A 26390-nucleotide genomic window follows, 5' to 3' on the forward strand; every position below is an offset into this window, starting at 1 on the left:
TAGGAAAGACGTGACGTTAAAACATTATCACCGTATATGGCGGAAATATGTTTCTTGGTGTGAGGCCAGAGCTGCTCCTACGGAGGAGTTCCATTTGGGCCGTCTGCTTCACTTCCTTTAAACAGGAGTGACTTTGGGCCTAAAATTAGGGTCCATAAAGGTCCAAATTTCGGCCTTATCCATTTTCTTTCAAAGAGAATTAGCCTCTCTTCCTGAAGTACAGACTTTTGTGAAGGGGGTGCTGCATATTCAGCCTCCCTTTGTGCCTCCGGTGGCGCCTTGGGATCTTAACGTGGTGTTACGTTTCCTCAAGTCACCTTGGTTTGAACCACTCAAAACTGTGGAGTTGAAATACCTCACGTGGAAAGTGTTCATGTTGTTGGCATTGGCTTCGGCTAGACGTGTTTCAGAATTGGCGGCTTTATCACATAAAAGCCCATACTTGGTTTTTCACGTGGATAGGGCAGAGTTGAGGACTCGTCCTCAATTTCTGCCAAAGGTTGTCTCATCTTTTCATATGAACCAACCTATTGTCGTGCCTGTAGCTACATGGGACTTGGAGGATTCCGAGTCCCTGGATGTTGTCAGGGCTTTGAAGATTTATGTGACCAGAACGGCTAGAATCAGGAAGACTGAAGCTTTGTTTGTTCTGTATGCGGCCAACAAGGTTGGCGCTCCTGCTTCAAAGCAGACTATTGCTCGCTGGATCTGTAACACAATTCAGCAGGCGCATTCTACGGCAGGATTGCCGTTACCTAAATCGGTTAAGGCCCATTCCATTAGGAAAGTGGGCTCTTCTTGGGCGGCTGCCCGAGGGGTCTCTGCATTACAGTTGTGCCGAGCAGCTACTTGGTCGGGGTCTAACACCTTTGCAAAGTTCTATAAGTTTGATACCCTGGCTAAGGAGGAACTCCTGTTTGCTCAATCGGTGCTGCAGAGTCATCCGCACACTCCCGCCCGTTTGGGAGCTTTGGTATAATCCCCATGGTCCTTACGGAGTCCCAGCATCCTCAAGGACGTTAGAGAAAATAAGATTTTACTTACCGGTAAATCTATTTCTCGTAGTCCGTAGAGGATGCTGGGCGCCCGTCCCATGTGCGGACTTCTTCTGCAAGACTTGTATATAGTTATTGCTTACATAAGGGTTATGTTATAGTTTATCGGTTGAACCGTGGCTATGTTGTTGTTCATACTGTTAACTGGGTAGTTTATCACAAGTTATACGGTGTGATTGGTGTGGCTGGTTTGGATCTCGCCCTTAGATTTACAAAAATCCTTCCTCGTACTGTCCATCTCCTCTGGGCACAGTTTCCCTAACTGAGGTCTGGAGGAGGGGCATAGAGGGAGGAGCCAGTGCACACCCAGAGTCCAAAGCTTTCTTAAAGTGCCCTATCTCCTGCGGAGCCCGTCTATTCCCCATGGTCCTTACGGAGTCCCAGCATCCTCTACGGACTACGAGAAATAGATTTACCGGTAAGTAAAATCTTATTTTTGTCGTTGAAGTTCCGAAAACACGTACCCAGTTCCTTCAAGTTAAGAGGAAACTTTGTGACCACCAAATGCAGTACTCCATGCTTTTTCCGGCTCGTTTGCGTGTTGTACATGATGGTTCTACCCACTTTTTCAATACTCCACAAGAAGCTGAAGCTTGGCTAGACCGCAGACCCCATGCTCCGAACTGATGTTGGCTTTTTGTGTATTTTTTCTTTATAGCTCATAATATTGTCTGCTGTTTCTCTTTGGGGGAAACAAAAAAAAAAAACAAAAAAAAAAAAATATATATATATATATATATATATATATATAGAGTATGGTTGCGGGCGGCACTCTCGGCGCAAATGAAGACAGACACGTAAGTCTTTAAGTCATCAACGTTTCAATGTCCAGAGTGACATTTTCGTCAGGATAATTATCCTGACGAAAATGTCACTCTGGACATTGAAACGTTGATGACTTAAAGACTTACGTGTCTGTCTTCATTTGCGCCGAGAGTGCCGCCCGCAACCATACTCTATACTATTGGATACAGGTACACTGTATATCCCGGGGAGGGCACCGGCATTACAACTATTGATACCATCTTTTAGGGGACTTGGGAGTGCCGTCGACCCTGCTTACCTATATATATATATATATATATTTATTTATTTTGTATACTGGTGTGTTTCTCATTGCTACTTTTCCATATTGTACTGTTTACTATGTATGGGAATTGTATTTCTCCTTGGAGCTGATTGCTAGGCTATAGTTCTTGTAGAGGTGATATTTGCCTCTATACCCCATGGGTTGTTTCTACCTTTTCTGTTTCCAAGTGTATCTACGTTCTCATGGATATACAGGGTGGGGGCTGGTTGGGTTGGGTTTTCTTTTTTTATGTATATGTGCTTGTGTTAATGTGTTCTATATTAATTTTCTTGTATTGTGACCGCATTTTTTTTTTCTTTTTTTTTTTTTATATGTATGTATGTGGTTATTTTACTATGAGACTGTATGTCTTGTTTTCTCTTCTGCTTCTTTGCTATCTCAGCTCCTCCTTTTGACACACATTCCTTTGCTGGAATGTGCGGGGCCTGAACGACTGCATTAAACGTGCTCTAGTCCTCTCGCAGGTTAAAAAATACAGGACAGATGTTGTGTGCCTCTCCGAACCCCATCTTACTGGTACTAGAACCCTGGCGCTTAAGAAACACTGGGTTGGCCTCATGTATCACTCCCACCTTTTCTAATAATGCTAGGGGTGTTTCTATATTGGTTAGGAAGACTGTTATCTTTCATCTTGTACATAGTCAAATTGACCAATATGACAGGTATGTCTTTCTCAGAGCTTATGTTAATCGTATGCTTATACATATCTTGGCTGTCTATGTTCCCCTTCCGTATAATAATTAGGTCTTGAGACATGATATGTAATTGATTGCAACTTCCCCATCTGGACCGCTTCTTTGTATAGGAGATTTTAACAATGTATTGGATAGGGTTTTAGTCAAATGGAGCGAGCTTTCTAATTCTTTATCTGCTACCCCTACGCCATTTGCAAAATTACTAGATGAACTTGGGCTTGTTGATATTTGTAGGTTGAGACACCCCCTATGGGTGCAATACTCCTGTCACTCGGATAGTTTTCACACATTATCAAGGATAGATTTGGCTTTAGGGGGTCATTCCAAGTTGATCGCTCGCTAGCTACTTTTTGCAGCTGTGCAAATGCATAGTCACCGCCCACTAGGGAGTGTATATTTGCTGTGCAAGTGTGATCGCATGTGCAGCCGAGCAGTACAAAAATAGTTTGTGCAGTTTCTGAGTAGCTCAGAACTTACTCAACCCTTGCGATCACTTCAGCTTTTACGGTCCCAGAATTGACGTCAGACACCCACCCTACAAACACTTGAACATGCCTGCGTTTTTCCAAACACTCCCAGAAAACGGTCAGTTGACACCCATAAACGCCTACTTCCTGTCAATCTCCTTGCGATCGGCTGTGCGAATGGATTCTTCGTTAAATCCATCGCCCAGCAACGATCCGCTTTGTACCCGTACGACGCACCTGCGCATTGCAGTGCATGCGCAGTGGTGACCTGATCGCTGCACTGCGAAAAACGGCAACGTGCGATCAGGTCGGAATGACCCTCTTAGTCTCCCCTTATATTGCCCCTAGTATAATTGATATCCAGTATTTGCAGAGGGTTATCTCTGATCACTCCCCTGCGTTGGTGATTATAGATTCTCTTCCTGTACAAGCAGCCAAAATGTGGGAGTTAAATCCCATTTGGTTATCCTTGCTGAGTGATACTGCTTCATTGATTAATGAATGGACTAACTTTAATTTGAATAATGCCTCCTATCTGGACCCACTCCTTAAACATGAAACCTTTTAATGCCTCACTACGGGGTTCTTTCATAAAATGGGTAGCTAACATGAAAAAATCTAGCAGAGAGGAAGAATTACGATTGGAACATACCTGTTGTCAACATGAAAATACTTATCTTTTAACTAGAACCCTTACTGATCATACACAGTGGGACCTGGCTAGGAAGGCCTGGTCTGATCATTTGCTTGACAAATCCAATCTGACACGTGTGGTAGCTATTTGGCTTATCTCTCTAGGGAGGATAGAGTAGGGGGTTCCATCTAACAGATTTGTGATCCGCAAGGTATATCGTATTTCACTACTCCTAAAATTCCTCAGGTTTTTCTATAATTTTTTACTCCTCACTGTATCCATCCAGGAAGATGTACACCTCATTACTATTGCAGTATCTCTCTCATATTAATTTACCTGCTTATCACAACATTGAATTTTTTTTTTTGTGGGCTAGTGTCCCCTCTGAGGAGGCTGAGGCCAGCTATTGCCTCCTTCCCTAATAAAAAAGCTCCAGGCTGTGGCAGCATACATGTTGAAGTTTATAAACAATATCGAGATAATGTCCCTTATTTTTTAAAACTATTTACTGCTCTGTTTGACAGTGGTCATTTGCCACCTTCTATATCAGAAGCGATTATTGTGGTGATACTTAAGCCGGGTAAAGATCCTACAGCTCCAGATTCTTACCGCCCAATCTCCTTATTTAGCCAAAATGTTTGCTAAAATCCTTGCCACTCGTCTTAATACTGTTATTACCTCCATTATCCATGACAATCAGGCAAGGTTTATGCTAGGCAAGTCTACACTCCAAAACCTGAGGAGGCTGTTTCGTCACCTGCAGAGGGAGGATTATTTGGAGTCAGAGGCGGTGGTGGTTTCCTTGTATGCCTCCAAGGCCTTTCACTCAGTGGAATGGAACTATTTGTGGGTGGTTCTTAGAAAATTTGCTTTTGGCCCCAATTTTATTCACTGGATCCAACTGCAAAAATGGTTTGCTAAATCCTCTCCTAACTTGTATAGCCGGCGTGCTTTGGATAATATGGTCTCCGGTCATGAAAGGTTTACATATAGATCTAGAGGTATCCTATCTCAATATTTTAACTAATGGGATAGGTGGAACACCTCCTGCCTGGCCGTAGATACGATGCTTTCTGTCGAATTTTTTAACTAATTGTGGACTGGGATAGGGCTGTTTCTTAGAGGACTTCTGATGTGATTCTTTTTCCTTCCCTTTTTATTTATTACTCCCCTCTCAGCGTCATCCTCCTGACTAGGGAGGCCAATCCCGGGCCGTTTTTCCAATCCCGGGGACCGGGATTGAAATATGCTCAATCCCGGGATTGTACTGTGTATGTATAATAAATATATATATATATATATATATATATATATATATATATATATATATATATAATATATTATGGTACATACAGCCTGGCACTCTGCTTCAGGGAATAAAGTGATGGAAGCGATGGGATAAATTAATGCTGTAGCACTCTGAGTCGTTTAAACATCACAGGTGTACTGAAAAAAATCATGATGTGATTTTTCCAATACACCTTTGATGTTTAAAAGCCTCAGAGTGCTGCAGAATTAATTATATATATATATATAATACTCACTATGGAGTAGAGGGGTCACTGAGGTCCAGAGGCAGGCAGCAGGGCAGCGCAGCGTGAGTATCACTCACAGTGCACCTGCTTTAGAGTCCTCTTTACTTTCAAATTGTGGCGGGCAGGAGGGCTGGCTGGCAGGCAGGCGCATTGGAGGGCGGAAGGAGCGGCAATGGCTGAAGGGGCTGTGCAGCGTGACCTCGCGGACATCATGCCGCACACAGCAGGGCAGCCGGGGCCGGGCAGCGTCTGAGGCTGAGCCGAGCGCTAGTGCTCAGCAGCGCTGCCCGGTCAAGAATCAGTAGTGCGCATGCGCACGTGAATCCCGGGATTGAAGGCTCCAATCCCGGGATTCAAATCCCGGCATTTTTGGCCTCAAATCCCGGGATTCCGCCGATCCCGGGATTGGCCACCCTACTCCTGACATAATGGTCATTGCTAGATGTCTGCTGCTCAATATTGTGCCTCATTTGTATGATTTTGCATAATACAATAGGACTCCGCAGTCTCTATTCATTTTGACTTAACTGGTGACTCCATGCCTGGTAAATAACCACCAATTGATTTTTGTTGTCAATGTTACGTTCTTTATTCATATACATATACTGTACACTGATACGAGCACTGTATGTTATGTATTGAGGTTTTTTCTTTTTTTCTTTTCTATTTTGCTATGTTTGTCATTCATGGAAAACTGAAAAAATGTATGCAAATTAAAAATAAATAAATAAACATTTTATATATATATATATATATATATATATATATATATATCTATCTATCCGTCAACTGCTCCAATGGTGCTTATATAGTAACAGCTCTTATTTCAAAAGATTTGTATGAAGAGTGTTTAGAGCGCTTGACAATGTGTGTAAATATGTGTTTACGCAAAACCTGTATGGAAGGTTTTCATACAGGTGGAAGGTAGGAGATGTGGCGTGTATTAGCGGAGCGAAGAGGATGGGTGGGAGTGTAAAGGGAGATAAGCTTAGAGATGTAAATGGAAGAGGAGTGGATGAGGGTGCTGTAAGCGAGTTAAGTTTGATTTGGATTCTGAAAGATAAGGGAAGCCAGTGAAGGGCTTGTAGAGGAGGGGACATGGACGTAGTACTTTGAGGAAGATGAGATGGGCTGCAGCATTGAGGATAGATTGGACTGTAGAGAGGCATTTGTCAGGGATGCAAGTTAGGAGGCGATTACAGTAGTCCAGTCTGAAAATGACTAGTGAGTGGATAATGGTCTTAGTAGCATCCTGGGTGACGAAGGGTCTGATTCTGGAAATATTTTTGAGGAAAATGGCAGGTTTGGGAGAAGTGCTGAATGTGGTTTGAAGGAGAGGGAGAAGTCAAGGATGAGGGCCAAAACTTCCTCACCAGATGCATGGGAGAAAGATGTCAGAGTTGGTAAGAGGGATGAGTAGGTGTGGTAAAGTATAGGAGGTGGCTTGTTTCTATGGTCTGGTGGGATATGCTGTCCTTACGTATGGAGTCAATCTTGGATGTGAAATAAGTGGCAAAGTCAAGAGCAGACAATGAGGAGATGAGGTGGGGGTGGAAAGAGGAGGGAGGCACCTTGGGTTGAAAGACTGGAGATGAGATTCTTGAAGTTTGACTGTTTAGTGTGGTAAAGGGCAGCACTAAAGGATGAGGGCATACGTTACATACATTTGAAATGGAGATAATCTGCCTTAGAGCGTGATTTCCTCCACTGTAGCTCGGCAGTACGTGAGCGTTTTTGAAGATACTTGGGTGTGCCAGGATTAAAGTTTTAATCTGCGAGGGTGAATAGTGGTTGGGGGAGCGATAAAGTCAAGAGCAGAAGTAAGGGGTGCATTGTATAGTAGAGTTGCTTGTTCAGGGCATGATGGAGAATAGGAGAGAGAAGTGAGTCGAACAGGGAGGAAAGGGATGAGGTGGAAATAGCCTCAATGTTACGCTTAGTGATGGTAGCCTTAGGGTAGAGATGGGGAAGCAGAGATAGATAAGTTAAGAGAGAGCAGATGGTGGTCAGAGAGGGGAAAAGGGGACTTGGAGAAATCAGAAATGTCACATCGGTGAGTGAAAACCAGATGCAGTGAGCTCCCATTCACATGAGAGGGTGAGGAGGTCCACTGGGAGAGACCAAGTGAAGAGGTGCGGTTAAGGAGTTTAAAGGCAGGGTATTTTATGGGGTTATCTATACTAATTCAAGCAACAATCTGTATGTTCTTGATGGTAGATTGCAATGAAGAATATTAATTTAATAGGAATATTAAAAGGGTGTTCTGCCTTCAGACACTTTAATGTAATGATTTTTATATGCCCTTAAGCTTTTACTGGAAAACAAAAAATGAACCAGTGTTTAAGCTTTGTAGCACTCTGTTTCCATGGTATAAAGGTTTAGGTCATTGGTTCCCAAATTTTATTGCATCACGGCACCCTAGAGTGTCAGCATTTTTGTCACTGCACCCCTAGAATAAAGCTTATAATTTATATATTTTAGAAAAAAAATATTTAAATTAAGTGAATTGTACCTGCCAGTCATCCTTAGGCTCAGTTATGTAGTGGTGTACAGTTTGTTTCTGTTTGTCCACATGTTCTATTATTGTCAGCCACTAGCACTGGTTTTTCCTATCACTTGAACATAAATTTGGTTTGGTCCTGGACCCCACCAACTAATGCATCCCTGCAAGAACCTCGCATCACGCCAGGGTGCCTAGGCACACCGTTTGGGAACCACTGGTTCAGGTAAAAGGCTTTATTTAGTTTCCCATTAGATTTGATACAACTGTATTCAATGCCCAAATCTGCCTTGATCCATTTCCAAGGGTTGTATAGAAGTCTTGGTGCAAACGCAGAAGGAAGGGATACATTTATTTAATTTGTTGGCAAGCATATACAAATCATTACATTCCAGCTGTCTGTCTCCTTTGCACTACCTTGGGGTCACTAGGACAACTTGTCACACATTCTACCCCAACCCCACTCTTTTTTTTTTTTTTTTTCTTTGCTTTGTTTGTCACTGTAGTGGTAAATTAGATTTATAGAAAGTTTTTCCTTTATTCCCATAGCCGAGGTGAAGAGAGTAGGGGATACGCTCCTCGGAATGGCCACCCAATGTGTGCAGGTGAAAAATGTAGTGAAAACCTCTCCACAGACGCTCTCCAATTTATGTCTGAAGATTAATGCAAAGCTAGGAGGCATAAACAACGTGCTGGTCCCTCATCAACGGTAAGCTTGGTTTGCCTTTGAGCTTTAGTCACTGTTGTAGCACAATGTCTTTGTACAGCTGTAAAATTGGGGTTGTAAGTGCGCAACTGCTGTGTACTTTTTGTATGGAAGACAGTGTAATATACAGATTAACTCTTGTCAGGAGCAGAGTTGACTGTTATAACCATTTCTTCATGTATTGTGTAATGCTGACATGAAAGCTACTAGTGTCCATCCCAGCCCCACAGCATTTATATTAGTGTTCATTCTAGCACCCTGCACCTTTCAAAATCCGTGCAGTTCCTCTTTCCTGCCTGGGTTGTGTCTCTGCTCTGGTGCTTCTCAGCACACTGATCTGTTACTCAGTGCTGTGATACAGACCTGTGTGTGCTGAGAAGCACCAGAGCAGAGAGCGACACCCCAGGCAGGAAAAAGGAACTACACAGGATTTGAAAGGGGCAGGGTGCTAGAATGAACACTATATATTATAACATACAGCAAGCTTTGTCAGCACAGCCTGTATTTATTCTTGAAGGAACTAGAGTAACGTAAATGACAGATCTATTAAATGTTCAAAAGTGTTTAAAGGAGGAACTTTAAAACACTTACACCTGGAGTAGAATACTTGAGAAAATTGTTTTTAAAAATATAATCAGATGGCCCGTGTAGAAATTATCTTAGTCTATTAGATTCAAAGGACAATCGACAGAGCTGAAGAAATATATAGAACAATGTAAACTAAATAAAATGCAAAATATAAAAAGAGGAGGTAGAGCTTATCTTGTTGTAGGAGGTTGGTGAGGGAAACCTAATGTGTTTCGTCCCTAAGACTTCATCAAGGGGTAAAGGTGTGGTAGTGCAGGGCTCATATTTATACCACCAGTAAACTAGTAAATCATTATGAAGGTGTGTACAAACAGTGAGATCCTTGCTATGCCCGATTTTGACTATGCGATTTCTATTGAATTTCCGCAGAGCCCAGATTGCACAGATAGCCAAAATCGTACATAGACAAAATGTAAAGCAAAGACAGTCAAAATCTGGACTAAGTGGCAATTTGGACTATACTTTGTACTAGATAGTACACTAGATAGTCAAGATTGACTTGCCTGCACATCTGTCTAGCCTTACGATACCGACCCCGCGGGAGCGTGCATCAGGATCTAATTTGTATCGCAGGCTGCCTAACACCTTGAGATGTGCACTAACTTTTCATAAGATTTTGACTGTATAGTCAAAATCTTACAGATGTATCTCACCGTGTGTGTACACCTTAACATTACTTCCTTTTTCATATTAATTGTAAAAGTATACAAAATTTCTCTATAATAGTCTGTACATAGCGAACAAGCAGATATATCCTATACATTTAGGAATCTCAAAAAAACTATTGCCGATTTCAGTAAAAAAGTATTTTAAAACTTTTTGTCTCTTAATAGTGTGGTACTTCCGCCACACTTCTAACATACATTTACATTGTGATTCTAGAAAGCTGCTCTTGTGTTTTGTATCTGCAGTCCCTCAGTGTTTCAGCAACCAGTTATATTCCTGGGTGCAGATGTAACTCATCCCCCAGCCGGTGATGGCAAGAAACCATCTATTGCTGCTGTAGTGGGCAGTATGGATGGTCATCCTAGTCGGTATTGTGCTACTGTGCGTGTGCAGACTTCTCGCCAGGAGACTTCGCAAGAGCTGTTGTACAGTCAGGAAGTCATTCAGGATCTTAGCAACATGGTTCGGGAACTCCTCATCCAGTTTTACAAATCCACTCGCTTCAAGCCCACCCGCATAATCTACTATCGAGGGGGTGTTTCCGAAGGGCAGATGAAGCAGGTGAGTGACGTCATTCATATAACGGTCATTGTGACTAGCGTTCAGGTGTTTTTTTAGCATCCTTGATGTTCAGATTGAGCAATAGCTTTTAGTACAGTTCTGGGGCCTCCCACATGTAGATGACTCCTCCATAGATTTGTACAATATTTGATATGTTTTGTTTTTCCCCACAATACATATCTCATGCATATCTCATGCTTAGAAAAAATTCTTTGCTATTACCAGTCTTTTTAGCTAGTTACAAGTTTTAATACAAAAATCCAATGTAACAAAAATAGTTTTGTTTAACGATAATCATATGGACTACGTTGGACCCTGGAGGACATATAGTCTCCTCTAGGTGTTCGAACTTCAAAAATTTTTATGTCTTCAGCTACTGTGTGTAGCATTTTGAAAGCTTTGTTGCTAGCGGTTGGTGGGCTGCCTGATAACCAAAGTGGCCAGGGATTGGTCTCGTCCAGGCGCAAGTGCCTTCTCCTGCCCAGTGCTGTTGAAGATGGAAAGCTGCGTCTGGCTTCCACTTTGGGTACTGGGAACAGCAGAGCCTTTGGCTCCTCCTGGGTAGCTAGGTCAGGTGGGAGCAGCCTCTGTTAAGGCATCCCTCTCACTAGGCACTGGATACTGCCAAGGGTGCTGTCCTCCAGGTGACTCTTGGAAGAACATTTTATATTGACGGTCATACAGTTCCTCCTTCTTCTGGTTTTCTGATGCTTGGTTACCTAAGTGAGAGCATCACACATCACTCTGGCTTAAGCATTTTGCTATGGCTGTGCTGAGGCTTAAACATCAGATATGTAAAAGTGAGAGTACCAATTTCCCACCTGGACTCCAAATAAGCAATTTTATATAGAGAACGAAACATGCCAGGCCACATCACAGCTATGAAAGCATTGTGACACAGTTGGTTGCATGACTCCGATGCAGTTGGAATACCGGTTTACTTCAGTATTTGGAGCAATCTAGTCCTATGCATTACTAAAGGTCTGTCTGTTTCAAGCTAACTTGGCTCATTTACATTAGCAGAGTGCAGGTGCTTTTTTTGCACTGATGCACCAGTTATGTATTAATACATGAATGCATAGGCAAAGTTTGCTTTACAGTTTGAGATAAGCCACATATGTTTTTACTTATGGACTCACACATACAAGTGAAATGTTACTTTATAGACCGTGAAGGAGAATGTTGAACCTCTGTAACTAAACACCTTCCATACATATGTATGAATCCCTGATATGAGCAGTGTCATTAGTCCATGCCATCTAGTGAGAGACTGATTTATCACAGGATATTTTAAGCTAACTCTTTTGGGGAATGCACTTGCTGAAAGTTAGTGTACTTTGTATGACTCAAATAGTGCTTGCTACTTTATTAAAAATAAACTGAACTATCTTGTAGGTTGCATGGCCAGAACTCATGGCTATACGGAAAGCCTGCATTAGCCTGGAAGAGGATTACAGACCAGGAATTACATACATTGTTGTGCAGAAAAGGCATCATACTAGACTCTTTTGTGCTGACAAAACAGAGAGGGTACGTATGTACTACTAAACATATAATGCAGCTGCCTACATTGCCAGCTAATTCTACAACCTAATCTACTGAAAACTATTCACACAAGTATTTAGTCTCTTAAAAGGTGTTGTTTTTTTTTGTGTGTTTTATGCATGCCCCGTTCAGACCGCCTGAGGCGGGTCACACCCGGGAGCCTTACACAGGAGCTTTGAGGGTGTGACCCGCCTCAGGCCCCCCGCCACCGCTGTCTGCAACCCAGCATATTGCTGTGTTGGTGACGGTGCTTGGAGAGAACATGATCTCCAGGAGCCGCCCATCTACACAGAGTGAGCGGGAAACCAGTCTTATCGACCTGGCTCCTGTTCACAACGCACAGCGAGCCGGGTTGAACACAAGTTCAACCACGGTCGCTACCCTGGCACCTTTCAGACCGCACATGAACACGGGTTATGCGCTCTCAGGTGCAATAGCCGTGTTCAAATCTGGCGGTCTGAAAGGTGTACCAGTAGCTGGTGTCTGTCAAACAAAAGATTAAAACTTCTGTTTACTTACTGTACTTTTATGCCCTATGGGTGAGATGTATCAAACATTGGAGAGGGATAAAGTACCAGCCAATCAACTTCTAACTACCATGTTACAGACTGTGTTTGAAAAAATGGCAGGTAGGAGCTGGTTGCTTGGTTTTCTCTCTCCAAGCTTTGATACATCGGCCCCTATGGCTGTTTGTTTAATGACATTTATAAACCATATGACCTGATTTGAAAACTGATGTTGAATCTGTTTATAATATGAAGATACCAGTATGATGTTTTTTTTTTTGGTCTTTGTTTGGTTTCCTCTTAGGTGGGGAAGAGTGGGAATGTACCAGCTGGAACTACAGTCGACAGCACCATAACACATCCATCAGAATTTGACTTCTATCTCTGTAGCCATGCTGGTATTCAGGTATAGCAATTAAACCATCTAATTGGTCATCTAGAATTGTGATTTAACATTCATCACGTAGCAGAGACCACCTTGGGATATTGCGTATTTTATTTTGTGATAATGGCAATTATGCTTTTCCAGGGAACAAGTCGCCCATCTCATTACCAGGTTCTCTGGGATGATAACTGCTTTACAGCTGACGAACTCCAGCTCTTAACTTACCAGCTGTGCCACACATATGTTCGATGTACACGTTCAGTCTCCATCCCTGCACCTGCTTATTATGCTCGGCTGGTGGCTTTCAGGGCAAGATACCATCTTGTGGACAAGGATCATGACAGGTGAGCCCCTATACCGTCCTGTAATTCAGATGGTCTGTGCTAAAAGGTGTTTCTCTAACGTCCTAGTGGATGCTGGGCACTCCGTAAGGACCATGGGGAATAGCGGGCTCCGAAGGAGGCTGGGCACTCTAGAAAGATCTTAGACTACCTGGTGTGCACTGGCTCCTCCCACTATGACCCTCCTCCAAGCCTCAGTTAGATTTCGTGCCCGGCCGAGGTTGGATGCACACTAGGGGCTCTCCTGAGCTCTTAGAAAGTTATAGTCTTAGAATTTGTTTTTTTCAGTGAGACCTGCTGGCAACAGGCTCACTGCAGCGAGGGACTAAGGGGAGAAGAAGCGAACTCGCCTGCTTGCAGCCGGATTGGGCTTCTTAGACTACTGGACACCATTAGCTCCAGAGGGATCGACCGCAGGCCCAGCCTTGATGTTCGGTCCCGGAGCCGCGCCGCCGTCCCCCTTACAGAGCCAGAAGCAGGAAGATGGTCCGGAAAATCGGCGGCATGAAGACATCCTGTCTTCACCAAGGTAGCGCACAGCACTGCAGCTGTGCGCCATTGCTCCTCATACACACTTCACACTCCGGTCACTGAGGGTGCAGGGCGCTGGGGGGGGGGCGCCCTGAGGCAGCAATAAAAACACCTTGGCTGGCTAAAATACCTCAATATATAGCCCCTGGGGCTATATATGAGGTAAATACCCCTGCCAGAATCCCAAAAAAAGCGGGAGAATAGGCCGCGAAAAAGGGGCGGAGCCTATCTCCTCAGCACACTGGCGCCATTTTTCCCTCACAGCTCGGCTGGAAGGAAGCTCCCTGGCTCTTCCCTGCATTTCTACAGTACAGTAAGAGGGAAAAGAGAGGGGGGGCACTAAATTGGCACTGTATACAGTATAAGCAGCTATTAGGGACATAACTCAGTCCCTGTATATATATAGCGCTCTGGTGTGTGCTGGCATACTCTTACTCTGTCCCCCCAAAGGGCTTTTGTGGGTCCTGTCCTCTATTTGAGCATTCCCTGTGTGTGTGGAGTGTGTCGGTACGGCTGTGTCGACATGTTTGAGGAGGATAATGATGTGGAGGGGGAGCAGATGCCTTTAGCAGAGATGTCACCCCCTGCGGGGCAGACACCTGAGTGGATGGTATTATGGCAAGAAATGAGTGCACGTATAGACTCCTTACATAAAAAATTTGACGACATGCCGACTGTGGGACAGCCGAGTCTTCAGCTCGTGCCTGTCCAAGGGTCTCAAAAGTCATCAGGGGCTCTAAAACGCCCGTTATCTCAGGTGGCACAAGTAGATGTCGACACGGATACTGACGCCAGTGTCGACGACGATGAGTCAAATTTAATGCCCGTTAAGGCCATTCGCTGCATGATTGAGGCAATGAAAGAGGTGTTAAATATTTCTGATTTACATCCAGGTACCACAAAAAAGGGTATTATGTTTGGGGAGAAAAAACTACCTGTAGTTTTTTCCCCGTCAGATGAATTAAATGAAGTGTGTGAAGAAGCGTGGGCTTCCCCTGATAAGAAATTGGTGATTCCTAAGAAATTACTAATGGCGTTCCCTTTCCCGCCAGAGGATAGGTTACGTTGGGAAACACCCCCGAGGGTGGATAAAGCGCTCACACGTTTGTCAAAAAAGGTGGCACTACCGTCCCAGGATACGGCCGCCCTTAAGGAACCTGCTGATAGAAGGCAGGAGGCGATCCTGAAGTCTGTATATACACACTCAGGCATTATACTCAGACCAGCAATTGCGTCAGCTTGGATGTGCAGTGCTGCAGCTGCATGGTCAGATAACCTGTCAGAAAATATTGACACACTAGACAGAGACACGATCCTGTTAACAATTGACCATATAAAAGACTCAGTCTTATACATGAGAGATGCACAGAGGGAAATCTGCCGGCTGGCATCTAAAGTAAGTGCACTATCTATCTCTGCTAGGAGATGCTTATGGACTCGCCAGTGGACTGGAGATGCAGATTCCAAAAGGCACATGGAAGTTTTGCCTTATAAAGGGGAGGAATTATTTGGGGATGGTCTCTCCGACCTAGTTTCCACAGCAACGTCTGGGAAGTCAGCATTTTTACCCCATGTCCCCTCACAGCCTAAGAAGGCGCCATTTTATCAGGTTCAGTCCTTTCGATCCCAGAAAAATAAGCGAGGAAAAGGAGGGTCTTTTCTGTCAAGAGGCAGAGGCAGGGGAAAAAGGCTGCAGCAAACAGCAGGTTCCCAGGAACAAAAGTCCTCCCCCGCTTCCTCTTCCAAGTCCGCCGCATGACGGTGGGGCTTCACAAGCGGAGCCAGGTACGGTGGGGGCCCGCCTCAGGAATTTCAGCGATCAGTGGGTTCGCTCACAGGTGGATCCCTGGATCCTTCAAATAGTATCTCAGGGATACAGGCTGGAATTCGAGGCGATTCCACCCCGCCGTTTCCTAAAATCCGCCTTGCCGATTGCTCCCTCAGACAGGGAGGCAGTGCTAGCGGCAATTCACAAGCTGTATTCCCAGCAGGTGATAATCAAGGTACCCCTACTTCAACAAGGCCGGGGTTACTATTCCACACTATTTGTGGTACCGAAACCGGACGGTTCGGTGAGACCCATTCTAAATTTGAAGTCCTTGAACACATACATAAAAAAATTCAAGTTCAAGATGGAATCGCTCAGGGCGGTTATTGCAAGCCTGGACGAGGGGGATTACATGGTATCCCTGGACATCAAGGATGCTTACCTGCATGTCCCCATTTACAATTCTCACCAGGAGTACCTCAGATTTGTGGTACAGGATTGCCATTACCAATTCCAGACGCTGCCGTTTGGACTCTCCACGGCACCGAGGGTATTTACCAAGGTTATGGCGGAAATGATGATACTCCTTCGAAAAAAGGGAGTTTTAATTATCCCATACTTGGACGATCTCCTAATAAAGGCACGATCCAAGGAACAGTTGTTAGTGGGAGTAGCACTATCTCAGGAAGTGCTGAGCCAGCACGGTTGGATTCTGAATATCCCAAAGTCACAGTTGGTCCCCACGACACGTCTAATGTTCCTGGGAATGATTCTGGACACGGCCCAGAAAAAAGTGTTTCTCCCGGAGGAGAAAGCCAGGGAGTTGTCTTCTCTAGTCAGAGACCTCCTAAAACCAAAACAGGTATCGGTGCATCACTGCACGCGGGTCCTGGGAAAGATGGTAGCTTCTTACGAAGCAATTCCATTCGGCAGGTTCCATGCCAGAATCTTTCAGTGGAACCTGTTGGACAAGTGGTCCGGATCGCATCTTCAGATGCATCGTTTAATAACCCTGTCTCCACGAACCAGGGTGTCTCTTCTGTGGTGGCTGAACAGTGCTCATCTTCTGGAGGGCCGCAGATTCGGCATACAGGACTGGGTCCTGGTGACCACGGATGCCAGCCTACGAGGCTGGGGGGCAGTCACAAAGGGAAGAAATTTCCAGGGACTATGATCAAGTCAGGAGACTGCCCTTCACATAAATATTCTGGAACTAAGGGCCATTTACAATGCCCTAAGTCAAGCAAAATCCCTGCTCCTACACCAGCCGGTGCTGATCCAGTCAGACAACATCACGGCAGTCGCCCATGTGAATCGACAGGGCGGCACAAGAAGCAGGACAGCGATGGCAGAAGCCACAAAAATTCTCCGATGGGCGGAGAATCATGTACTAGCACTGTCAGCAGTGTTCATCCCGGGAGTGGACAACTGGGAAGCAGACTTTCTCAGCAGGCACGACCTCCACCCGGGAGAGTGGGGACTTCATCCAGAAGTCTTCCAAATGATTGTAAATCAATGGGGTCGTCCACAGGTGGACATGATGGCGTCCCGCATAAACAAAAAACTAGAGAAGTATTGCGCCAGGTCATGAGACCCTCAGGCGATAGCGGTGGACGCCCTAGTGACACCGTGGGTGTACCGGTCAGTGTATGTGTTCCCTCCTCTACCTCTCATACCAAAGGTACTGAGAATAATAAGAAAGCGAGGAGTAAACACAATTCTCGTGGTTCCGGATTGGCCAAGAAGAGCGTGGTACCCGGAACTTCAAGAGATGATCTCAGAGGACCCTTGGTCCCTGCCGCTCAGACAGGACCTGCTACAGCAGGGCCCCTGTCTGTTCCAAGACTTACCGCGGCTGCGTTTGACGGCATGGCAGTTGAACGCCGGATCCTGAAGGAAAAGGGCATTCCGGAGGAAGTCATTCCTACGCTTATTAAAGCCAGGAAAGATGTTACGGCAAAACATTATCACCGCATATGGCGGAAATATGTTGCATGGTGCGAGGCCAAAAAGGCCCCAACAGAGGAATTTCAACTGGGTCGATTTCTGCATTTCCTGCAAGCAGGAGTGAATATGGGCCTAAAACTAGGCTCCATTAAAGTACAGATCTCGGCTCTGTCGATTTTCTTTCAAAAGGAACTAGCTTCAGTACCTGAAGTTCAGACATTTGTGAAAGGAGTGCTGCATATTCAGCCCCCATTTGTGCCTCCTGTGGCACCGTGGGATCTCAACGTGATGTTGAATTTCTTGAAATCACATTGGTTTGAGCCACTAAAAACCGTGGATCTGAAATATCTCACGTGGAAGGTGGTCATGTTATTGGCAGGCGAGTGTCAGAATTGGCGGCTTTATCATGTAAAAGCCCTTATCTGATTTTTCATATGGATAGGGCAGAATTGAGGACTCGTCCCCAGTTTCTCCCTAAGGTGGTGTCAGCGTTTCACCTGAACCAGCCTATTGTGGTGCCTGCGGCTACTAAGGATTTGGAGGACTCCAAGTTGCTAGACGTTGTCAGGGCCCTGAAAATATGTTTCCAGGACGGCTGGAGTCAGAAAATCTGACTCGCTGTTTATCCTATATGCACCCAACAAGCTGGGTGCTCCTGCTTCTAAGCAGACTATTGCTCGTTGGATTTGTAGTACAATTCAGCTTGCACATACTGTGGCAGGCCTGCCACAGCCTAAATCTGTTAATGCCCATTCCACAAGGAAGGTGGGCTCATCTTGGGCGGCTGCCCGAGGGGTCTCGGCTTTACAACTTTGCCGAGCAGCTACTTGGTCAGGGGCAAACACGTTTGCTAAATTCTACAAATTTGATACCCTGGCTGAGGAGGACCTGGAGTTCTCTCATTCGGTGCTGCAGAGTCATCCGCACTCTCCCGCCCATTTGGGAGCTTTGGTATAATCCCCATGGTCCTTACGGAGTTCCCAGCATCCACTAGGACGTTAGAGAAAATAAGAATTTACTCACCGGTAATTCTGTTTCTCGTAGTCCGTAGTGGATGCTGGGCGCCCATCCCAAGTGCGGTCTATCTGCAATACTTGTACATAGTTATTGTTAACTAAATCCGGTTATTGTTGAGCCATCTGTTGAGAGGCTCTATCGTTTCATACTGTTAACTGTGTTTCATATCACGAGTTGTTCGGTGTGATTGGTGTGGCTGGTATGAGTCTTACCCGGGATTCAAAATCCTTCCTTATTGTGTACGCTCGTCCGGGCACAGTACCTAACTGAGGCTTGGAGGAGGGTCATAGTGGGAGGAGCCAGTGCACACCAGGTAGTCTAAGATCTTTCTAGAGTGCCCAGCCTCCTTTGGAGCCCGCTATTCCCCATGGTCCTTACGGAGTGCCCAGCATCCACTACGGACTACGAGAAACAGAATTACCGGTGAGTAAATTCTTATTTTTAAATCCTATCTGTTCAGTTGAACTTTTGTTTGTCTCCACCATTCAGTGTATCCTGCTAGTCATGTCCATGGTAGATTTGTAGTTTGTTTATACATCGCCACCAAATAAGCCATTCTGTACAAAGGATTTTTAATTTACATAAGTCCATCATTGGCGCTTAGTCTACATTCCCAAACGCACAAGATCACACACTGGGGTACATTGTAGTCAGCAGCTAGTATGTTTAAAGAGTCTGGGGGGAATGCGGAACATGCAAACACAGAGGTTGCATGTTCTCCACACAGATATTCCTTTAGCTGGGAATGGAACGAATGTGATGTGTTATGCACTGTGCAAACATGGTGCCTCATGGTTAAGACAAAGCTGTGGTTGATTAAACTACTGAAAACCGATCAGTTGTATTGCGCTTGGACTAAATTCCTGGTAGGCTTCACTATTTCTCAGTATGTAACACCACCTTGAATCTCCATCTGAATCTTTTTAAGTGAGCTGATTGAATGCAGCACCTGTTCCTCCCTGACTTTTGCTTTTTTCTCTGACGTCCTAGTGGATGCTGGAAACTCCGTAAGGACCATGGGGAATAGACGGGCTCCGCAGGAGACTGGGCACTCTAAGAAAGAATTAGGACTACTGGTGTGCACTGGCTCCTCCCTCTATGCCCCTCCTCCAGACCTCAGTTAGAATCTGTGCCCGGCTCGAGCTGGTTGCACACTAGGGGCTCTCCTGAGCTCTTAGTAAAGAAAGTATTTATTAGGTTTTTTATTTTCAGTGAGATCTGCTGGCAACAGACTCACTGCTACGAGGGACCTGCTTGCAGCTAGCTTGGGCTTCTAGGCTACTGGACACCATTAGCTCCAGAGGGATCGAACACAGGCCCAGCCTCGGTCGTCCGGTCCCGGAGCCGCGCCGCCGTCCCCCTTGCAGAGCCAGAAGACGGAAGATTCCGAGGAGAAAATCGGCGGCTGAAGACTCCGGTGTTCATTAAGGTAGCGCACAGCACTGCAGCTGTGCGCCATTGCTCCCCATGCACACCACATACTCCGGTCACTGATGGGTGCAGGGCTGCAATTAGATTACCTTAAAAATGGCAAAAAAACACATAATATAGTCTAATAAACTATATATGTGTAAAAATCCCCTGCCATAATATTAATAAAAAGAGCGGGAGAAGCCAGCCGTAAAAGGGGCGGGGCTATCTCCCTCAGCACACTGGCGCCATTTCTTATTCACAGCTCCGCTGGAAGGACGCTCCCCAGGCTCTCCCCTGCAGTTTCCAGGCTCAATAGGGTAAAAAAGAGAGGGGGGGCACTAAATTTAGGCGCAATACTGTGTATTATAGCTGCTATAGGGAAAATCACTTTGTGTTGTGTAAATCCCTGTTTATATAGCGCTGTGGTGTGTGCTGGCATACTCTCTCTCTGTCTCCCCAAATGACTTTGTGGGGTCCTGTCCTCAGTCAGAGCATTCCCTGTATGTGTACGGTGTGTCGGTACGGCTGTGTCGACATGTTTGATGAGGCTTATGTGGAGGCGGAGCAGGTGCCGATAAATGTGATGTCACCCCCTGCGGGGTCGACACCAGAGTGGATGGATATGTGGAAGGTATTAACCGACAGTGTCAACTCCTTACATAAAAGGTTCGATGACATAACAGCTGTGGGACAGCCGGCTTCTCAGCCAGTGCCTGCCCAGGCGTCTCAAAGGCCATCAGGGGCTCAAACGCCCGCTACCTCAGATGGCAGACACAGATGTCTACACGGAGTCTGACTCCAGTGTCGACGACGACGACGAGACTAATGTACATTCCACTAGGGCTATCCGTTGCATGATTACGGCAATGAAAAATGTGTTGCACATTTCTGACATTAACCCAGGTGCCACTAAAAAGGGTATTATGTTTGGGGAGAAAAAGCAACCAGTGGTTTTTCCCCCTTCAGATGAGTTAAATGAAGTGTGTGAAGAAGCGTGGGCATCCCCTGATAAAAAACTAGTGATTTCTAAAAAGTTACTAATGGCGTACCCTTTCCCGCCAGAGGACAGGGTACGTTGGGAGACATCCCCGAGGGTGGATAAAGCGCTCACACGCTTGTCAAAAAAGGTGGCACTACCGTCTCAGGATACGGCCGCCTTAAAGGAGCCTGCGGATAGACAGCAGGAGGCTATCCTGAAGTCTGTATATACACACTCAGGTATGATACTGAGACCTGCTATTGCTACAGCATGGATGTGCAGTGCTGCAGCAGCGTGGTCTGATTCCCTGTCTGATAATATTGATTCCCTTGACAGGGACACTATATTGCTAACCATAGAGCATATTAAAGACGTAGTCTTATACATGAGAGATGCACAGAGGGATATTTGCCGGCTGGCATCTAGAATAAATGCAATGTCCATTTCTGCCAGGAGAGTATTATGGACTCGGCAGTGGACAGGTGATGTGGATTCTAAAAGGCACATGGAGGTTTTGCCTTACAAGGGTGAGGAATTGTTTGGGGATGGTCTCTCGGACCTCGTTTCCACAGCGACAGCTGGGAAGTCGACATTTTTACCCCAGGTTCCCTCACAGCCAAAGAAAGCACTGTATTATCAGGTACAGTTCTTTAGGCCCCAGAAAGGCAAGCGGGTTAAAAGCGCGTCCTTTCTGCCCAGAGGCAGGGGTAGAGGGAAAAAGCTGCACCATACAGCCAGTTCCCAAGAACAGAAATCCTCCCCTGCTTCCACTAAATCCACCGCATGACGCTGGGGCTCCACTGGTGGAGCCAGGTGCGGTGGGGGCCCGTCTCCGGAACTTCAGCGACCGGTGGGTTCGCTCACAAGTGGATCCCTGGGTTCTACAAGTGGTATCTCAGGGATACAAGCTGGAATTCGAGACGTCTCCCCCTCGTCGTTACCTCAAATCAGCCTTGCCAGCTACTCCCCCGGACAGGGAGGTAGTGCTGGCGGCAATTCACAAGCTGTTCCTCCAGCAGGTGATAATAAAAGTTCCCCTCCTTCAACAGTGACATGGTTACTATTCCACAATGTTTGTGGTACCGAAACCAGACGGTTCGGTGAGACCCATTCTAAATTTAAAATCCTTGAACACTTTTATATAAGAAGGTTCAAGTTCAAAATGGAATCGCTCAGGGCGGTTATTGCAAGCCTGGAAGAAGGAGATTACATGGTATCACTGGACATCTAGTATGCGTACCTGCATGTCCCCATTTACCCACCTCACCAGGTGTACCTCCGTTTTGTGGTACAAGACTGCCATTACCAATTCCAGACGTTGCCGTTTGGTCTGTCCACGGCACCGAGGGTATTTACCAAGGTAATGGCCGAAATGATGATACTCCTTCGAAAGAAGGGAGTTATAATTATCCCATACTTGGACGATCTCCTTATAAAGGCGAGGTCCAGGGAACAGTTGTTGGTCGGAGTAGCACTATCTCGGGAAGTGCTTCAACAGCACGGCTGGATTCTGAATATTCCAAAGTCGCAGCTGGTTCCTACGACGCGTCTGCTGTTCCTGGGTATGATTCTGGACACAGAACAGAAGAAGGTGTTTCTCCCGGAGGAGAAGGCCAAGGAGTTGTCATCTCTGGTCAGAGACCTCCTGAAACCAAAACAGGTGTCGGTGCATCACTGCACGCGAGTCCTGGGAAAGATGGTAGCTTCTTACAAGGCAATTCCATTCGGCAGGTTCCATGCAAGGATCTTTCAGTGGGATCTGTTAGACAAATGGTCCGGATCGCATCTTCAGATGCATCGGCTGATCACCCTGTCCCCGAGGGCCAGGGTGTGTCTTCTGTGGTGGCTGCAGAGTGCTCATCTTCTGGAGGGCCGCAGATTCGGCATACAGGACTGGGTCCTGGTGACCACGGATGCAAGTTTCCGAGGTTGGGGGGCAGTCACTCAGGGAAGAAACTTCCAAGGACAATGGTCGAGTCAGGAGGCTTCCCTACACATAAATATTCTGCAACTAAGGGCCATTTACAATGCCCTAAGTCAGGCAAGACCCCTGCTTCAAAACCAGCCGGTGCTGATTCAGTCAGACAACATCACGGCGGTCGCCCATGTAAACCGACAGGGCGGCACAAGAAGCAGGATGGCGATGGCAGAAGCCACAAGGATTCTCCGATGGGCGGAAAATCACGTGATAGCACTGTCAGCAGTGTTCATTCCGGGAGTGGACAACTGGGAAGCAGACTTCCTCAGCAGGCACGACCTCCACCCGGGAGATTGGGGACTTCATCCAGAAGTCTTCCAACTGATTGTAAATCGTTGGGAAAGGCCACAGGTGGACATGATGGCGTCCCGCCTAAACAAAAAGCTAAAAAGATATTGCGCCAGGTCAAGGGACCCTCAGGCGATAGCTGTGGACGCTCTAGTGACACCGTGGGTGTACCAGTCGGTTTATGTGTTCCCTCCTCTTCCTCTCATACCAAAGGTGCTGAGGATAATAAGAAAGAGAGGAGTAAGAACTGCAAGAAATGATCTCAGAGGACCCTTGGCCTCTGCCTCTTAGACAGGACCTGCTACAGCAGTGGCCCTGTCTGTTCCAAGACTTACCGCGGCTGCGTTTGACGGCATGGCGGTTGAACGCCGGATCCTGATGGAAAAGGGCATTCCGGTTGAAGTCATTCCTACGCTGATAAAAGCTAGGAAAGATGTGACAGCAAAGCATTATCACCGCATATGGCGAAAATATGTTGCTTGGTGTGAGGCTATGAAGGCCCCCACAGAAGAATTTCAGCTGGGTCGATTTCTGCACTTCCTACAGTCGGGAGTGACTATGGGCCTAAAATTGGGTTCCATTAAAGTTCAGATTTCGGCCCTGTCTATTTTCTTTCAGAAAGAACTGGCTTCACTGCCTGAAGTTCAGACGTTTGTTAAGGGAGTGCTGCATATTCAGCCCCCTTTTGTGCCCCCAGTGGCACCTTGGGATCTCAACGTTGTGTTGGATTTCCTAAAATCACATTGGTTTGAGCCACTTCAGACCGTGGAGTTTGAGTATCTCACGTGGAAGGTAGTCATGCTGTTGGCCTTGGCCTCAGCTAGGCGTGTGTCGGAATTGGCGGCTTGTCCTGTAAAAGCCCATATCTGATTTTCCATATGGACAGGGCAGAATTGAGGACTCGTCCCCAATTTCTCCCAAAGGTGGTATCAGCGTTTCATTTGAACCAACCTATTGTGGTGCCTGCGGCTACTCGGGACTTGGAGGATTCCAAGTTGCTGGACGTAGTCCGGGCCCTGAAAATCTATGTTTCCAGGACGGCTAGAGTCAGGAAAACTGACTCGCTGTTTATCCTGCATGCACCCAACAAGCTGGGTGCTCCTGCTTCAAAGCAGACTATTGCTCGCTGGATCTGTAGCACGATTCAACTTGCACATTCTGCGGCTTGACTGCCGCATCCTAAATCAGTAAAAGCCCATTCCACGAGGAAGGTGGGCTCTACTTGGGCGGCTGCCCGAGGGGTCTCGGTTTTACAACTTTGCCGAGCTGCTACTTGGTCGGGATCAAACACTTTTGCAAAATTCTACAAGTTTGATACCCTGGCTGAGGAGGACCTTGAGTTTGCTCATTCGGTGCTGCAGAGTCATCCGCACTCTCCCGCCCGTTTGGGAGCTTTGGTATAATCCCCATGGTCCTTATGGAGTACCCAGCATCCACTAGGACGTCAGAGAAAATAAGAATTTTTTCACCGGTAATTCTATTTCTCGTAGTCCGTAGTGAATGCTGGGAGCCCGTCCCAAGTGCGGACTTTCTGCAATACTTGTATATAGTTATTGCTTAACTATAGGGTTATTGTTCTGAGCCATCTGTTGAATGAGGCTCAGTTGTTGTTCATACTGTTAACTGGGTATAGTTATCACAAGTTGTACGGTGTGATTGGTGTGGCTGGTATGAGTCTTACCCTGGATTCCAAATCCTTTCCTAGTAATGTCAGCTCTTCCGGGCACAGTTTCCCTAACTGAGGTCTGGAGGAGGGGCATAGAGGAAGGAGCCAGTGCACACCAGATATAGTACCTAATCTTTCTTTTAAGAGTGCCCAGTCTCCTGCAGAGCCCGTCTATTTCCCATGGTCCTTACGGAGTACCCAGCATCCACTACGGACTACGAGAAATAGAATTACTGGTGAGTAAATTCTTATTTTCTCTTACGTCCTAGAGGATGCTGGGGACTCCGTAATGACCATGGGGATTATACCAAAGCTCCAAAACAGGTGGGAGAGTGCGGATGACTCTACAGCACCGAATGAGCAAACATTAGGTCCTCATCAGCCAGGGTATCAAACTTGTAGAATTTTGCAAATGTGTTTGAACCCGACCAAATCGCCGCTCAGCAAAGTTGTAAAGCCGAGACGCCTCGGGCAGACGCCCAAGAAGAGCCCACCTTCCTAGTGGAATGGGCCTTTACCGAATTCGGTAACGGCAATCCAGCCGTAGAATGAGCCTGCTGAATCGTGTTACAGATCCAGCGAGCAATAGTCTGCTTAGACGCAGGAGCGCCAACTTTGTTGGCTGCATACAGGATAAACAGAGCCTCTGTTTTCCTAACCCGAGCCGTTCTGGCCACATAAAGTTTCACTGCCCTGACCACATCCAGGGACTCGGAATCCACGTCCCTAGTAGCCACCGGCACCACAATAGGTTGGTTCATATGAAAAGAAGAAACCACCTTAGGCAGAAACTGAGGACGAGTCCGCAACTCAGCTCTATCCACATGAAAAATCAGATAAGGGCTTTTGTGAGACAAAGCCGCCAACATCCGACACTCGCCGCGCCGAAGCCAAAGCCAATAACATGACCACTTTCCAAGTGAGATACACTTCAATTCAACAGTTTAAAGAGGTTCAAACCAGTGAGACTTAAGAAACCGTAACACCACGTTAAGGTCCCATGGTGCCACCGGAGGCACAAAAGGAGGCTGGATATGCAGTACCCCTTTCACCTAAGTCTGGACTTCTGGAAGAGAAGCCAATTCCTTTTGAAAGAAAATGGATAGGGCCGAAATCTGAACCTCAATGGAGCTTAACTTTAGGCCCAAATTCACTCCAGTTTGCAGGAAGTGGAGAAAACGGCCCAGATGGAATTCTTCCGGAGGAGCAGTCCTGGCTTCGCACCAAGATACATACTTCCTCCAGATACGGTGATAATGTTTCGATGTCACCTCCTTCCTAGCCTTTATCAGAGTAGGAATGACCTCATCCGGAATGCCCTTTTTCGCTAGGATCCTGCGTTCAACCGCCATGCCGTCAAACGCAGTCGCGGTAAGTCCTGGAACAGACAGAGCCCCTGTTGTAACAGGTCTTCCCTGAGAGGAAGAGGCCACGGATCTTCTGTGAGCATTTCCTGCAGATCCGGATACCAGGCCCTTCGAGGCCAATCTGGAACAATGAGAATTGTCTGAATCCCTCTTCGTCTTATG

The 26390-nt window shown here is 46.2% G+C and overlaps 1 protein-coding gene across 1 annotated transcript in view; it reads left to right on the forward strand.

Annotated features, from left to right (window-relative positions):
• LOC135002199 (protein argonaute-4) overlaps positions 1-26390 on the forward strand; it is a 223367-nt gene that overhangs the window by 188359 nt on the left and 8618 nt on the right. Inside the window, exons 14-18 of the mRNA XM_063951647.1 lie at positions 8526-8685; positions 10182-10497; positions 11893-12027; positions 12853-12954; positions 13078-13277. Of these exons, the coding sequence (XP_063807717.1) occupies positions 8526-8685; positions 10182-10497; positions 11893-12027; positions 12853-12954; positions 13078-13277 (913 nt within the window). The remainder of the gene's footprint in view (positions 1-8525; positions 8686-10181; positions 10498-11892; positions 12028-12852; positions 12955-13077; positions 13278-26390) is intronic.

This window comes from Pseudophryne corroboree, chromosome 2, assembly GCF_028390025.1.
Source record: "Pseudophryne corroboree isolate aPseCor3 chromosome 2, aPseCor3.hap2, whole genome shotgun sequence".
NCBI lineage: Eukaryota > Metazoa > Chordata > Amphibia > Anura > Myobatrachidae > Pseudophryne > Pseudophryne corroboree.